Source organism: Onychomys torridus, chromosome 9 (genome assembly GCF_903995425.1).
Source record: "Onychomys torridus chromosome 9, mOncTor1.1, whole genome shotgun sequence".
Taxonomy (NCBI): domain Eukaryota; kingdom Metazoa; phylum Chordata; class Mammalia; order Rodentia; family Cricetidae; genus Onychomys; species Onychomys torridus.
In genome coordinates, this window is record NC_050451.1 from 64,732,471 (window position 1) to 64,748,916 (window position 16,446).

The 16,446-nt window shown below is 48.6% G+C and overlaps 1 protein-coding gene across 5 annotated transcripts in view; it reads left to right on the plus strand.

The window, feature by feature from the left end:
• The first annotated feature begins 1,461 nt into the window (after positions 1-1,461).
• The window catches only part of Tsc22d1 (TSC22 domain family member 1), a 109,862-nt gene continuing 94,877 nt past the window's right edge, over positions 1,462-16,446 (plus strand). For 4 of the 5 annotated variants that reach the window (XR_004945859.1, XR_004945860.1, XM_036198551.1 and 1 more), the window contains exons 1-2: positions 2,002-2,479; positions 2,638-5,726. Coding sequence is in view for 3 of the 5 variants with exons in the window: in XM_036198551.1 (XP_036054444.1) it covers positions 2,857-5,726 (2,870 nt within the window). In the remaining 2 variants the exon portion in view is untranslated. Of the gene's footprint in view, positions 2,480-2,637; positions 5,727-16,446 lie in introns of all 5 variants that reach the window. The other variant, XM_036198552.1, reaches the window with a different exon arrangement.

Sequence of the window (16,446 nt, forward strand, 5' to 3'; positions counted from 1 at the left end):
CATACAATTTTGTTTGCTTTTGGGATTAACCTCCCAAAATTAGATCGGTGATTTCCTGAGTCAGAGGTTTACCTTGTAAACCATTTGTATCCCCTAAACCTAAATTAGAAACAGCTCTTTAACGACCCTTTCCACCTTTACTTGCTTAAAAAAAAATTCCTGGGTAAGATTTGCATTCTTGGTTAGAAGCAAAGCAATGTTTAGAGAGGTTTTGACGTGTAATACTTGGGAGGCAGCTAACAGAAAATTGCCTCCACGCACACCTAAACCTAACCATTTTACATTCATGAAATGTAGCTTTAGTTTTTTTAAAAAAAAAAAAAAAAAAAAAGGACAGAGAGAGAATTTCAGCTGGCCGGTTTGCTTTTCTAGCCCTAAAAAGCATTCTTCCCTAAATTCCTCTAAATTCCAGTAGGACCAAGCCCTGGCCTTTTACCTCAGGGGGCCACAGTACGGACACAAAAAGACAATGGATGGCTGGAGGAAGCTCCACCTGTTGGGTTAGTCGGCTGGCCGGGCGGGCTGGCTTCTTCCCTCCAGGTATCCAGAGGGGCAGAAAGGACCACTCCCTCTTCAAAGAGCCTTCCCCTTAAGGGACTCGGAAGACTCCCCGCCAACAGCTGGAACATCTGCTAGCAGCCTCGCCCCTGCCCGTCGAAGGGCGAGGGACCGCGTGGCAGCCACCACCGCTCTGCACAAAAGGTACCACCGGCGTGGGTAGAGGGCCGGTTCTGGGGAGGGATCCGCAGCCTGGGCATCCCCGGAAGGGGCGAGGGGGGAGCCCAGGTGCAGCCGCGAGGAAGAGGAAGAGGAGGAGGAGGAGGAGGAGGAGGAGGAGGAGGAGGAGGAGGAGGAGGAGGAGGGCTCCGCCACATGCCGAGGAAGAAAGCCTGACTCATGTCGTGGCAGCAGCGGAGGGCTCCTGGGAACTGCAACTCGTGATGCTGTTGCCGAGGAGAAAAGCCTCATTACCCATTCCGCAGGCCGGGGAGGGGTGGTGGTGGTGGTGGTGGTGGTGATGGTGGGGGATACCGCCCCGGGGGCGCCCACACCCGTAGACCTAGCGCGCTTCACCCGCCTCGCCCGCCCGGGGTCGCGTGGGAGACAGCAGCGGACACGCCTAGCCTGCGCGCGCGCGCCCCGTGGTCCTCCCCCCCCCCCCCCACCGCCCCACCCCACCCCAGGCTCTCCACGCGACCCGGATTCGCTCGCGCGCCCCAGCGCCCCCCCCCCCCCCTCCTCCCCACCGCCCGCCGGCGTCGGCGGCTCCGCCGGCCTTCGGCAATTTCCGTAGAGTCGGGAGTCGGGAGCTCGGCTGAGCCCGAAGACAAGGCCGCCTCCCCTGGTCTCAGACCCGGCTTTATGTCTGCAGCGCCGGCGCGCACGCGCAGACGCCATCTTCCCTCCTCTCCTCCGCGCTCCCTCCCCCCCGCCGCCTTCTCCTCCTCCTCCTCCTCCTCCTCCTCCTCGGTCGGCGCTCGACCCTCCTCCTTTCGCGTTGGGGCGCTGGTCCCTCCTCTCTGGATGCCGCGGGAGACCAGGGGGACGGAGAGAGCAGCCCGAGGAGAGCACTAGTAACAACCACCACAGCCCCCTCCTCGCCCGACGCCCTCCCACCCCCCCGCCCCGCGCCGCGCCGCCACCGACCAACCCCACCTCTCATTTCTTTGAACGGCGTCGGCTGCAGTCGCTGCACCAGCCCCGTCTGGCCGCCGCCGCCGCCGCGAAAGGAGCCACCGCCGCCCGCGGCCCCCTCCCTCCTTCCCTCCCTCCCTCCCTCCTTCCCTCCCTCCCGGCCGCCGGAGCAGCACGGTGCCGCCGAGCCAGCCGGCGGGCCGAGAAGAGGACGCGAGCTCGCCCCTCCGCTCCCGCGCACGCCCCGCCGCCGCCCGCCGGAGCAGCCCGGGGCGCCGGCGCCCTTCCTCCCCCCCAGGACGTGTGCCGAGCCGAGCGCCTGCCCCGAGGGAGGAAAATGCTCGGGCTCCATGGCTGCCAGTGATGGAGCGGTCCCTGGGCTCCCGCTGCCGCCGCCGCCACCACCGCCGCCGCCGCGCCCCGGCCGCGCTCCGCGAGGACCCGGCGTCTCTGCGCGCCCGCCCGCGCCTCGTTGCTGGGCTCACCGTACCGGGCGCCCCGCCGCCGCCGCCGCCGCCTCCCCGCTCGCAGCCGCGCCGCCCGGGTCCCAGCCGCGGCCAGTCTTTCCTCCCGGAGCAGCCGTCGCGAGCCCAGGGGGTTTGAGAGGGGCCGCGGGCCGTGGGGGGAGGCCCGAGCGGGGCCGGCCGCGCCGGCAGGGGAGGTTGGAGCGACGCTGAGCTCGGGGCTCGCCGGCGGCCGCGGCGCCGGGGGTGGCGAGGGCCGGGCGACCGCTCGCTCCGCGCTGCCTCGGTGCAGGGCGAGCGGCGGGGGCTTTTGCAGTGGCCGCCGCCGCCGCCGCCGCGGGAGGAGGGGGCTGAGCTGGCTCCGGAGTTGGCCAAAGAAGGTGGGCATTTCTCGCTTCTCCTCGCCTCCCCCGCCCCCTCCTGGGCTCCCCTCCCTCCCGCCCCGCACCCCACGTGAAGCGGAATATAAAGGGGGGTGTGTGACTGGAGGGGAAAGTGAATGGCGAAGGACTGAAGGGGTCCCCCTTCGGTTCCCCAGCCACCTGGTTCACCCGGTTCATCCTCCCTTCCCGAAGCTAGCCCTCGAAGGCAGAAGCAGCCGGCGCCTTCGGCAGAGGAGGAGGAGGAGGAGGTGGAGGAGGAGGGATCGCGTCGGGCGGAGCTTCAGGTCCTGTTCTCCTCTCCGGCTTCTCCATACAAAGATTACGGTGCAGAAGGAAATTGCACTCGCCTCCTCCGCCCCCCGGTACCCAGCACAATGCACCAGCCGCCGGAGTCCACTGCCGCGGCGGCCGCCGCTGCAGACATTAGTGCTAGGAAGATGGCGCACCCGGCAATGTTCCCTCGAAGGGGCAGCGGTGGTGGCAGCGCCTCTGCTCTCAATGCAGCAGGTACCGGCGCCAGTGGTGCTGCTCCATCTTCTGAGGATTTTCCTCCTCCTTCGCTGCTCCAGCCGCCGCCTCCTGCTGCATCTTCCACGCAGGGACCACAGCCTCCGCCTCCACAAAGCCTGAACCTCCTCTCGCAGGCTCAGCTGCAGGCACAGCCTCTTGCGCCGGGCGGAACTCAGATGAAAAAGAAAAGTGGCTTCCAGATAACTAGCGTGACTCCGGCTCAGATCTCTGCCAGCATCAGCTCTAACAACAGCATGGCAGAGGACACCGAGAGCTACGACGATCTGGATGAGTCTCACACGGAAGACCTGTCTTCTTCCGAGATCCTTGATGTGTCGCTTTCCAGGGCCACTGACTTAGGTGAGCCTGAACGCAGCTCCTCAGAAGAGACTCTGAATAACTTCCAGGAAGCTGAGACACCTGGGGCAGTCTCTCCTAACCAGCCTCACCTTCCTCAGCCTCATTTGCCTCACCTCCCACAACAGAACGTTGTGATCAATGGGAATGCTCATCCACACCACCTCCATCACCACCATCACATCCATCATGGGCACCACCTTCACCATGGACACCATCACTCATCCCATGCTGCTGTGGCCAGTCCATCCATTCTTGGAGGGCCGCCCTCGAGCCCAGTGTCCAGAAAACTCTCTACAACTGGAAGTTCTGATGGTGGGGTGCCAGTTGCACCCACTTCTGCTGTCTCATCCAGTGGCTTACCTGCATCTGGGATGACTAACGTCCACGCTCCAAGTACTACAGGCAGCCTAGGTATAAGTTCTGTTACCGGCCCGAGTGCAAGGAATAATGTTAACGTTGCTGCCGTGGGTAGTTTCAGTCCTAATGTGACAAGCGGTGTGCATGGTAATGCTCATATAAGTACAAGCAATATTCCTAATGCTGCTAGTGTAAGTGTTGGGCCTGGAGTTACCGGTGGTGTTAATGTGAATGTCTTGAGTGGCATGGGCAATGGTACTGTTTCTTCCTCTCCTGTTGCTAACAGTGTCCTTAATGCAGCTGCAGGTGTCACTGTGGGAGTGGTTTCAAGTCAGCAGCAGCAGCAGCAGCAGCCACCGACAGTTAACACGTCGAGGTTCAGAGTTGTGAAGTTAGACTCTACTTCTGAGCCCTTTAAAAAAGGTAGATGGACTTGCACTGAGTTCTACGAGAAGGAAACTGTCCTGCCAGCCGCAGAAGGCGTGGCGGTAAATAAAGCGGTGGAGACTGTGAAGCAGACCCCCACGGAAGTGTCTTCGGAGAGGGAGAGCACCAGTGGGAGTTCAGTGAGCAGTAGTGTCAGCACCCTGAGCCACTACACGGAGAGTGTGGGGAGTGGAGAGATGGGAGCCCCTACCGCGGTGCCGCCGCCCCCCCCACCGGGCCTTCAAGGTGTGGCCCTCCAGCAGATAGATTTCAGTAGCCCTGGTCCACAGAGTCTTGCAGCAGTTAGTATACCACAGAGTATTTCTCAGTCGCAGATGTCACAAGTCCAATTACAGCCTCAAGAATTGAGCTTTCAGCAAAAGCCAGGGCTTCAACCTGTACCTCTGCAAGCCGCTATGAGTGCAGCCGCGGTAAACGTGGTCGGTGTAACGTCAGCCGTAGGTCAGCAGCCTTCCATTTCCAGTCTGGCTCAGCCCCAGCTGCCGTATTCTCAGACAGCTCCTCCTGTGCAAACTTCTCTTCCAGGGGCACCACCCCAGCAGTTACAGTACGGGCCACAGCAGCCAATGGTTTCTACACAGATAGCTCCGGGCCATGGCCAGTCAATGACTCAGAACCCTGCTTCAGAGTATGTACAGCAACAGCCAATGCTTCAAGCGCCAGTGTCGTCTGGACAGTCCAGTTCTGCAGGAACGGGAGCAGGACCCTCAGGGATCCCTGTGCCTCAGCCACAGGGGACCCAGCTGCCAGCGCAGCCCACAGCAGTCCAAGCACAACCTGCGGGGGCATCTGGGCAGCCCATTGGCCAGGCTCAAACAGCAGTGTCTGCTCTACCAGCCGGCAGTCAGATGGCCAGTATTGGTCCACAAGCAAACATGCCCACTGCGGTACAGCAGCCATCTCCCCAAGTTACACCTTCAGTTATCCCGCAAGGTGCTCCGCCATCTTCACAAGGAGTTCTACCCGCTCCAGCTGGGATCCTTCATCAGGGAGTTCAAACTAGTGCTTCAAGCCTTCCTCAACAACTGGTTATCGCGCCCCAGAGTACCTTGTTAACTGTGCCTCCCCAGCCGCAGGGAGTAGAAACAGTGGTTCAAGTTGTTAGCCAGCAGTTGCCCGCAGGTAGTCCTCTGCCCGCCGCTAGTAGTATTTCTGTTACCAATCAGGTTAGTTCCGCTGGTCCTTCTGGAATGCCTACTGCCCCAACAAACTTAGTTCCACCACAGAATATAGCACAACCCCCGGCTACCCAAAATGGCAGTGTGGTTCAGAGTGTTAGTCAGTCTCCCTTGATAGCCACTAACATAAATTTGCCTTTGGCACAACAGATACCACTAAGTTCTACTCCGTTCTCTACACAATCATTAGCTCAGGCAATTGGAAGCCAAATGGAAGATGCCAGGCGTCCAGCGGAGCCCTCCTCAGTCGGCTTACCCCAGACTATGAGTGGAGACAATGGGGGAGTGTCAGCAGTTTCAGATGGGAGCAGCAGCCTTGCAGCCTCTGCTTCTCTCTTCCCGTTGAAGGTGCTACCTCTGACAACACCCCTGGTGGATGGCGAGGACGAGAGGTAAGAGGCAGCTGAGCTTCCGCAGCCACGGAGCAGGTCTGGGGAAACCTCTCTAGTGGCAGTGGGTGTGGGTGCAGTGAGCCTAGAGCATCAGACCTTGCCGTTTGCATGCGAAAAGTGCATATTCATGGTAAGTTTTCGAGAGTGAGTGGAAATGATTTCAGAGTGGGTGGGAAGCAGAGCGCATCATAAAATAACCCGCACAGTAGTTACCAAGTGTAAGTGTATCTTACAAACAGGCTTGGGGCCACCGGGTAGACTTTATTGTTTATAAAATGCTTTCGAGAAAGATAATTTATGAAAAGCAGCTTACATTTTGTTACCCTATGAAATAGTTAAGCTGTTCTTTTGAGCTATTAAAATCTTTATGGTCGTTTCTTGTCGGGGGCTGTGGTTCCCACGTTCTTGCCAATCAGCTCTTCTCTGTTCTAATATGTTTGATCTTAGGCTGTGAAAGATACTGTTACCTGCTTGTCCTCCCAAGGCACTGTGGGAAAGATGACCTAAGCTGGGTGATATAGGTTGCCCTCAGACTGTTAGTAACCAGCTTTTGTAAACTTAATGTAATGGTTACTTTACCTGAACAAAAGAGGGATACAAGCCTCAGAGCACTGTTTTCAAGGGCAAAATACCTACATTTACCCTTGGTAGTGAGTAATGCTGTACAGTTTTGCTTTTGATAGAGGAAGGTGGTAGCCATTTTAAAGAGTGAAGTCAGTCAGCCTTTAGGGCTGATTGTAACAGGCTAATCTGTCCCACCTGTTTCTACTGTCACCAAAACAGAGAAAGTCTAAAAGTTAAGTCAGTGCTAAGCCAGCATTTTCTTTTTCACTTGTATTGGAAATAATATGCTAATCACACTTAGTGGATGAGACCGGCTGGAAAAGCTGTGAACTCATGTTTCTACATTGCTTTAAGATTAATTTTTTTTTTTTTTTTTAAGGAATGTTCTTTTTGCAAGATTACCACTATTTACAGTGATCAGAACTATAGTAGTTGCAAAAGGCTTCTTTTTCACTGTAGGATTTTGAAAAGGCATTTAAGATAGTTAATTATTTTAGTATCAGTTGGAGACTTTTTACATTGAATTTCCACCATTCCAATGGAGGTGTTTATGCTCTATATGTGTATTTGTGGGTTTACTTTGGAAAAAGTGAGAATGTTGCAAAAGAATTTTATAGAAAGAAAAGTCCAAATGTTTCAGTGAAATTTTCATGATTTTTTTTCTAAGTCATTTAAAAGATAAAAAGGTTATGATATTGAAACAAAATACTTTTTCAGGTTTCTTTGTTTTTCTGATACTCATATACTTAATAAATCTTGTTGCTAAATGTAGTTTTTAACCTTGTATAAAACTACTTCACAAGATTTCTCAGAGGTAGTTTCTGTAATAGTCCAATTATAATTATTGTTCAACCTTTAATTTTGTCTTTATCATTCTGGTCTTCCCCTGTAGTTACAGTTTAAGGAATTATTTACTCTAATTTTTGTTTCCTAAATCAAAAGGGTCTGAACCAAGTGAAGTGGTTCCTGTTAAATTAAGTGTATAGATAGCTGCTAACTTAAGAGCAGTGGAAGGCAGGTGACAGAGACATGGAAACCGCACACTGATTACAAACCTGTGAAGGTTTTTTAATTAAGGTTTGTGACCTCCTGGGAGGACCTCCTTTGTTTTCCTCTTGGTAGGGAGGATGGCAGGCCTTTCAGAGACTTGCTGTCACCTGGTTAAGTCAGGATGCTGAACACACTAGTTTGGATCTGGAGAGCGAGGCCCAGTTTGAGATAACTGTAGAGGCATTTTCCATTAGACCGAGAGAAACTGGGTAAAGGTAGGTCAGACACCTTCTGGAAAAGCACAAGACCAAATATTAAAATAGCTGTCTCCATTACCTGTCATAAGTTACCTGCAGATTGTGTTTGAACTTCACAAACTTGTGTTAATCGACCTCACAGTTGAGTCATCGAAACAGGACACGCTTTTTCCCAGGCCTCCTTCAAGTTCACTGAGGTCTGAGTCTGCTCCTGAGGTGCATGCCAGACCAACCAGCGAGGTCTACTTTAATGGTGTCTTATTGCAGATTGTTTTTTGTTTTCTGTTTTCCTTTTAATCTCAGTGTAGTTGGTTTAGAAAAATCATTGAAATTTGCCTTGGGAGCTAATTGGGGGATACCTACAAGCGAACAAAGTGAAACAAAGAAGTACCACTGTTTGGCCTGTCGTCCTTGCCAGCCTCTGTGACACTTGCTTCTTCCAGACTTTGTCACCATCCATCTCCTTCGGAAGGAAGAAGGGTTGTGCCCCCATTTAGTTTCATGACCCAGGAAGTATGTCAGCATAACATTTTTGGTGGCATAAGAAAGCAGAGATTCCCTTGCATGTGTATTGCGATAATACTGTATGTAGCTCTTTAAATTTAAATGCTTACTTAGCACCTGGGGAAAGTGCTGTCAGTTACTCCCCACTTGTCACCTGTGAAACTTGGGGACCATGAACATCACAAATAAGGATTGGGGTGTTAAGATCGTGTGACTTAGATTTTTAAAGATCTCAATGTCTGCTTCTTTAATGTGAACTTAACCTTTACAGGAATGGGAACATGTAGTGACTTTAGTGTTTCGTGCTTGTTAGCAAAGTATTACGTGAAATTCTGCGCTCTTGTTTCTAAGCAAAGCTCAGATGTTCCCTCTGAAAGAGTTTTCTTCCCCAGGGGGTGTTTCCTTAGCACATTTGACTGTCCCTCTATTTAAGTACTGTATTTGGTGATAATTATGTTTACCAGTCTTTCCCGCAAGGGAAGGGACTTTTTTTTTTTTTTCTTAAACAAACTTAGTGAGCAGATCTTTTTCTGTTTTTTTTTATGATGAGACAGTCCTTTCTGTTATCTCAAGCACACTGTTAGAAATGCAGGCGCTGTAATTTATGTAACGAATTGAAATGAGCAGTATGACTTTGCTAGCCTCCTGCTCCTTAAGGTGACATGGCATTAACCTAAAGACTGTCTGTTTTGTAGTAGGTCCTCAAGTATTGTACAGGAATGAGTGTTTTCTATTTCACGTTTGTTTTTGTGTGTTGCATGTGTGCCTGTGAACATGGAGTCAGAGGTCAACTCCACATGTCTTCCTCAGTTGTGTCCACCTTTTTTTTTGAGGCAGGGTCTCTCACTGAACTGGCGCTCACTCTGGTGGTTGGACTGGATAGCTAGTGCGTCTCAGGGATGCACCTTTCTCCACTTCCCCAGTGCTGAGGCTTTTATGTGGGTTATGGGGTTCATGTGCTATGTCTACGGAGCAGACACTTTATGGAGTGAGCCATCTCCCCAGCCTGGAGAGACAAAGAAAGGAATACCTGTTTTACTTATCTACTGAGAACGTCAGAAGTATTGGTTAAAATGATGCAAGATACCAAATGCCTTTTAAAAGGTTTTTGTTTTGAGACAAGGTCTCACTGTGTAGCCCTGGCTGGCCTTGAACTCGGACATCAGCCTGTTTCTGCCTTCTGACTGCTGAGGCTAGAGGTGTGCACCATCACACTCGACCTGAAGTATTTATTTTTTACATGCACAGTTTAAAGAATCAAAGTCTATGCTATCTGCCTTCTTCCTCTAGGTTTCCTTTCTAGAATCTCTCTGATTTCTTAGAGAGGGTTCCTCTTTGACAAGCCAGTCTCTCTACTGAACAGGCAGTTTGTGCGCATGTCAGGAGCGACTCTGAAGGCACACTGCCCAGCTTCTTTTTTCTCTGTCCTCTGCCCCTTTCATGTGACTTGGGGCTTTTTAATGCGCTTATGCCTCAGTTTCCACATTTGAAAACCACCAGGGCAATAGCATTTCTCACAGAATTGTTACATAAATTAAATGGACATAGAAAACCCTCAGAACATACCTCGTTGATCCTAAGTTTATTGAATAAAACAATCCTCACTTGGTTTTTGTTTGTGTTGTTAAATTTCTTAGATAACATGGATCTGCCCTGCTGGTTGCCCTTGTTCCGATAACTCCTTTCTCCCAGTAGTAAAGATGATGACATTCTTTAAACCCTGTAAAAGAGCATTCCTTTTTTGTCCACCCACAGTACAGAGTACGCTGGCTGCCTTGCTCCTCTGTCCCCAGCTCTTTAGTAGGTTGGACGGGGTGAGTCCCTCTCAGAATTCTTTATCGGCTCAGTCTCTCTTCTCCAGGTTACCTGTCCGGGTCCCCCCACCTTGATAAGAGTCCTTCCTCAGCTCTGGGGATTTCGAGGTTCTGTGCTTGTACTTCAGTGCAAGAGGACTAGAGAGCCACTTAGAATATTGGGGTTCCTCTTAGTATGGAACTTGGCTGGGGGTGTGGTGGCTGGAGTTTATTGTCCCCACCACACCCTGTATTTGGGTTCCTCTCCATTTATCACTACTTTTCTGTATCCCCTGCCTCTTAGCACCAACCTTGGTATTAATTAATAAGATTCATTTCTGCTTCACTCTGGCCTCTATTCTGGACCATCTCCTAGGCTTGCTCCTCACCTCTTTCTGTAGGATTCATTCCCCTTTTCATCTCCCCCAGTGGTCCGTCTTCATTTTTCACAGCCAGTGTTGGCTCCATTCTTGATGGACTTGCTGTTTCTAAATGGTGTCGGCTTACCTTTACACTCAGTTGATTCTCTGATTAGGTAAAGGATACCGGGTTGTAAAAATCGTGTTCTCTTGCAACTCTACTGACACCATTTCCTAGCTTCCATACTGCGTTTGAGAATTCTAGAGCCATCTTGGTTTCTTAAACTCTATGCGATTTGTATTTGCTGTCCTCCTCTCTTTTCTCTTCCCCCTCTTGAAATCGAATATGAAAGCTTTTAAGATTTGCTTCCATTGTTTTCACTTACACCGATTGTGTGTGTGTGTGTGGGGGGGGTTGGGAGATGGTGAGGGGTGGAATCTGCTTTTATTCATGTGTTTTTGGTGTATGCTGTTTCAGTCTGGAAAGTGCCATGTTGAGACTGAACCCAGGGCCTCACATAGACTTGGCAAGTGCTCTGCCAATGAGCTACATCCCAAACATTTTTTTCCTCCTCAAAGTCACTTGCACAATGGACCTCCTTGACTAATCTTCTAATTTCCTTGGTTTTTATATCTTTGCTCTGTTTGTATGAATTTTTCTTAAAATTTCCAAGAGTTTTTGGTTGATCTTTGCTTCTCGTTTGTGAGCTGTGTATTGCCCCAGTTTAGTAATAATAGTGCTTTCTCCTAGCTCTGTGAACACGTTAGATTTGGTTGTTTTATGAGGCAGGGTTTCTCTGTGTAGTCCAGGCTGGCCTTGAACTTGCCATCCTCCAGCTCAGTCTCTTGTGCGTTGAGATGATAGTATGTGCCTTCATGTGTAGCTTTTTAACTGTTTTCTTTCTATGCATTCTTTGTCCAGGTTTCATTTTCTTCTTTGTTTTGATTCTCTATCTTTCACGTTCTATTCCTTTACATAGTTGGCAGTCATGTGGAAGAATAAGCGATGGAAATACTGGTTACACATTCTCAATAAAGCTTGTTAGCCATTGGCCTCAGTGGATGGTAACCTGCCTGGGCTGGTTGGCTGGGGTCCTTGGTGTCTCCGTATTGCCCTTCGGTTGATGAGCTCCTTGTAAGAGGGGTCTTCTGGTTTGCGGCTTGTCAGGAAGGGCTCCAAGGGAGGGAGAGGGAGGCGAGGAATGAGAAGTCTTGCAAGTCTGGGGGACCCCCCCCCCCCCCGTTGTCTTCATCCAGTCGCGTTCCCCTCTCCTGGCACTTGGGCTGGCTGGTCTTGGGTGAGGAGCAGGACTGGAGAGCCCATGAAGCCTGTCTTCAGAGCCTCTGTCCCCATAGTGGCTGTGTGTGCGCTGCCAGTGCCTGGGCCTTTGGGGCTTTGCGAACTTTAAATTGGGTTTGTTCTTGGCTTTCTCTACTGTTTGCCGAGGATCTGATTGTTTTTACTGTTTGCTAAGTGATCTGTCACTCAACCATCTGCTTTCCAGCTTCCAGATTTGTATCACCATTGACTTTTCATGGCCTGCTTTCTATAGGTTTATGTCTTTATACCTTTCCTTTTTTTATTTGAGATGGGGCCTTAACATTTTATTTTCATAGCAAAAGAGTAGATGTGATTTCTTGTTTAGAAATTTAAATTTAAAACACGAAACTGAATAGACCTGGTCTGGAGCTGCAGTCACCCTCGTGCTGGGTTTGATTTGTCACCGTAAAGGCTGGATAGCACAGTAGAATATGTGATCGCTTGGTCTTTTGTTTTTGTTTTTTTTTTTGAGATACATTCTTAGGTACAGAGGCTAGCCTCTAACTTGGGGCTGTTCTCTTGCCTCAGCTTTCCACGTGCTGGGATTCTGGTAAGGTCTACCACACGTGGCTTCAACATATCTCCTCATGGCTCTTTAAAAGGAAGGTACAAGAGAAAGGAAAAAAGAAGTGAAGCTTCTTCACCCAGTTTCTAAAAGAATAGTTTATGATCTCACATACAGAAGTGTCTTTTCTTGCCACTCTTTCCTCCTTTCCAGTCAGCCTGACCAGAAAGTATCCTGGACGCCTTCGGCTGGCTGCCTTAGCTCCCTCTTGAAGTACTCTGGATATCTGCGACACCCTTCTTTGCTTCTGGTTCATCTGTCTGGTTTTGTTTCCCACTTTTCTTGTTCTGTGTTGGTTTCTTTGAGATTATTCTCTGCCGACTGTCAGCTTTCCTAGAATTACTAATTCTCACAGGCTTCTCAGCCTTATTTTTGGGGGTAAGTTCTTGCTGTATAGTACTGACTGGCCTCAAGCTTGAGGAGAGACCATCGTCCTGCCTCAGCCTCCCGAGTGCTGCGTTCCTAGGCATGAGCTGCTGTGCCTGCTCAGCTTCTCCATCCTCCTCAGATTGCCCTCTGTAGTGGTTCTCTTGATGAATCACTTCTTTAGACACCAAGAGTTTTCTTTTTCCTCACAGCGTTTGACATCCTGGATGTAAAGTTCCTCATCTCCCATTCTGCTCTGCTGACACCATTGCAGTCTGAGATAAAGCAGCCCTCACTTCAGAAGGGCTGCATGTGGTGGCTTTCTCACGGACTCCCCCACACACGCCCTGTCCCGCCTTTCTCTGGGACCATGTTGCACTCTGAATGATATTCTTCATGTGGCAGTCTTTGCTGTAGCTCACTTGCCCAGACCCCATGGATGTAAGCCTTCCCTTTGTCCTCCTGTTGGCTCCCAGTCCCCTAGAAAGGCTTCTTTGGGCTCTTGGTTTCAGAAGGCTCTGTCCTTGGTCGCTTGGCCCCATGCGCTTGGTGGTGGGAGCATGTGGCAAGGGCTCCCTGTTCTTGGCAGACAAGAAGCAAATAAAGGAAAAGTAAACTCTCTTCTTTCAGTGCTGGGCATAGAGCCTAGAGCCTTAAGCATGCCAGGCAAGGGCTCTACACGGAGCCCTATCCCTAGGCTTCCACCCACTCCCCTGCTTTCCGAAGCTCTGATGACACTTGACCGTTCAGACACTTTCTCACCTGTTGCCCATTCTTCCTCCTGTGGGGGTTTGCATGTGCTGGTCTTGAACATAAACATGCCCAGGGTCACCTCCTTAACCCTTCCTTAAACTTTAAATGTCATATATATATGTGTGTGTGTGTGTGTGTGTGTGTGTGTATATATATATATATATATATATATATATATATATATATATATAAATAATGTGTGTGTGTGTGTGTGTGTGTGTGTGTGTGTGTATCTTCTTGTTTTGAGGCAAGGTCTTGCTCTGTAGCCTAGGCCAGCCATGAACTAGCTGCAAAGCCCAAGCTGGCCAACTTGTGGTCCTCCTGCTTCAGCTTCTGGAGTCCTGGGATTACAGGTATGTACCACTACACCTGGCTAAACCGCTAACTTTTTGAGAGGCCTCTGGCATACCAGTTTAAATTTAGGTTGGTTGTTAAAAAAACTGATTGAAAGCACCTTGTTGTTTTGTTTATAATACTTGTTATAATTTATTAGTTTTGGTGATTATGTGATAATTTTAACATCCACGAATAGGGATGTTTGGGATTTACTAGTATCCAAACCTATTTCAGTGTCTACAAAAATGGTAAAAGTCTGTTCAGTGAAGAAAATCTATTATTAATTGTAGCGTAAGAACAGGCAAGTGAATGTATCCTTTTAGAGAATAGAATTTAAGTTCTTTACAGGTCATCACGTGACATCAGTTTCTCCCTAAATGTATATGATTGTGACTTGGTTTACTTTTTGCTGCCTGTGAGTTGGCGGTTTGTTTTCTAAACAGGCATTGTGTTTTATTTTGAATTCACTTAAGCTTATGCCATTAAGGATTCTCTAACTTGAATGAAATAAAGTCTCCACTAATTGGAGTGATCAGTATTTTCCCTGCTTTTGACTGGAATAGCTATTTTCCTTAAGATGGTTCTAAAATACCCAGGTATTATCTTGGAAATCCTCTGATGGAGTCTCAGCTGTTCAAAACAGGCTTTGAGCCTGGAGGATGCCTCTGGCTTCTGTTGAGGTTTTTCCTGTTAACCAGTTTAGTGACCATTTGTTTAAAATTTCTGTGATCTGTTTTATTTGTGGTCATTATCAGCTGCCTGTTATCCAAAATAGGAAAGCAGGAATAATACCACCCTCACCCCCCCCCCCCCCCCCCAAGGAAAACGATGTAATGTAGTGGTCACAGAGGCTAGCTTCAAGTCTAGTGAAGGAATTTTTCATCGTCTCTGTGAACCAATCAGTGGTCAACCTGGTTGCTGCCATAAGACCATTTTGTGTTGACTGGGGAAGACTTACTGTGACTTGGTTTCATAAAAGATTCATGGTAGGTCATGGTGCATGGCATGGCTTTGCTCATCTAGGGAGCCACAGAGCAGAGTACCTCAGAGCTTTATGTGGGTAAGACAGATGAAATAATGACTTACTTTTATCCAGGGCCCTCAGATTATTTTTGCAGTAACATCTGACTGCTCAGATTGGGAAATTTTTGATATCCTGTGTACATGCCTGAGTATTCTTAATGAGTGACTTACGAATTCAAATTGTTCATTGTTGATAAGACTTAATTCTGTCATAGGTCATTCAGGTTATTTATTACCTTTTTCTTTCTTTTTTTTTTGTCATTAGGCTTTCTTAGTGTGTAGATACATTCTAACAAATAGTGTATTACCTAGTCAGGAGTGCTTTGAAAGCGCACACATACAGTTGAAATGATGTTTGCCGTTAAATCATCACGAGGTCATGGTATATCTTAGTAGTGATAGTATATAAGATTACTTTCATATGATTTTTAATTTGTTTTTAACTAAGCACTTTAGATTAGATTATGCTGTCTTGAGGCTTGGTCCTGTCTTGTAGTTGGTAGTTTTTCTCTGTTTAAGCTTCATGGAGAATTAGCAGACAGGTTCACTTATCCAGTCTAAAATGAAACATCACGTTCCTGCTGTGTGGTGGGTGCCGCTGGCTTGGTCAGACTCCAGTAATATCAGTGGCAGTGTTTGAGTGTTTGAGAATCAGCTCTGCTGTTCCAAGTTGTTCTGAGCGTGGAGGTGTTACCATAATTCTCAGAACATACTTCCGGTTTAAGTACTATTATTATCCCCATTTTATAAGGGAGAAAACTGAGGCTAGAGAGATGAAGCATTTTATTCAAACCTGTTGGTGAATAAACTAACAAGAGACAGTTGAGGGGTGTGGGTGGGTATGAATGATGCTGCTCAGCTCCCTTCCCCATCTAGTTACCAGGACCCCAGCATACTGAATGGTGCCTCCCACATTTAGAGTGGGCCCTCCCACCTCAGTCTTTTCTAGAAACTCCTTCATGCCTTAAGATTTCATGCCACGGTCATTCTAAACCTCAAGTTGAACTATTATACTTCTGCAGCATGGGGTCAGAAAGAATTAGAATGTTCTCCTTGCTCAAGTTTAAGGATACTGGGAGGCGCTGGGCCTTTAGGCTGTCTTCTGTTATCACAGTAGAATTATTGACTAGTAAAGATACTTTGATATAACAGAAGGCCCCTTATGTTTTTTTTTTTTTTCCCTTCCGTGATTTGCTGTGTTGAAAAGGGTAGCTAGTGAAAATCTTTCAGATACTGTCTCACGCTTTTAAATAAATGAAGACTCCAGTCAATTTAACTTTGTTTTATAAGGAAGTTTTGTGTCATTTTCTTCATTGTGCTCTCTGGGTAATTTTGTTGTATTCTTGACAGTTACACAGTTTCTTTTTGTTGGTTATAGTCCTATTTTAAAATTCACTTTAAAATGATATATGATGGGTTACTTAATAAACACAGTTTTTAAAATATACTGCTAAGTGAACATTTTGTGATTCTTCAAGTATGCTCCTTTGGGCACAAAGATAACGAAGTATATGAGTTGGCATACTCCTTGGTTTTGTGTGTGGTAATTGCACAGCCCAGGTCTGATGAGCCACCAGTGACCTGGAGAAGCTTCCCTCCAACACTTCTGATAGGCCTTCCTGTCACATTCCACCACATTTCTTAGAGTCCAGCATGGGGCATGTCTTCCCATTAGTTACTGTAGACTCTTGGCTGATGGTCAAACAGCATTTTGATCCCACCACCCGAGCTGCTGTCTTACTGTTCTCTTTCTTTGTGGAGATCCACCACACACTTCACCAGTTACACTCTGAAGTAGGGTGTGCACATTTGTACAAGCTGTGATATTTGTAATATTTTATTACCAAGATTTTTACCAGTTTTGAGTTCCAGGTGAAAAGGGTGGATTG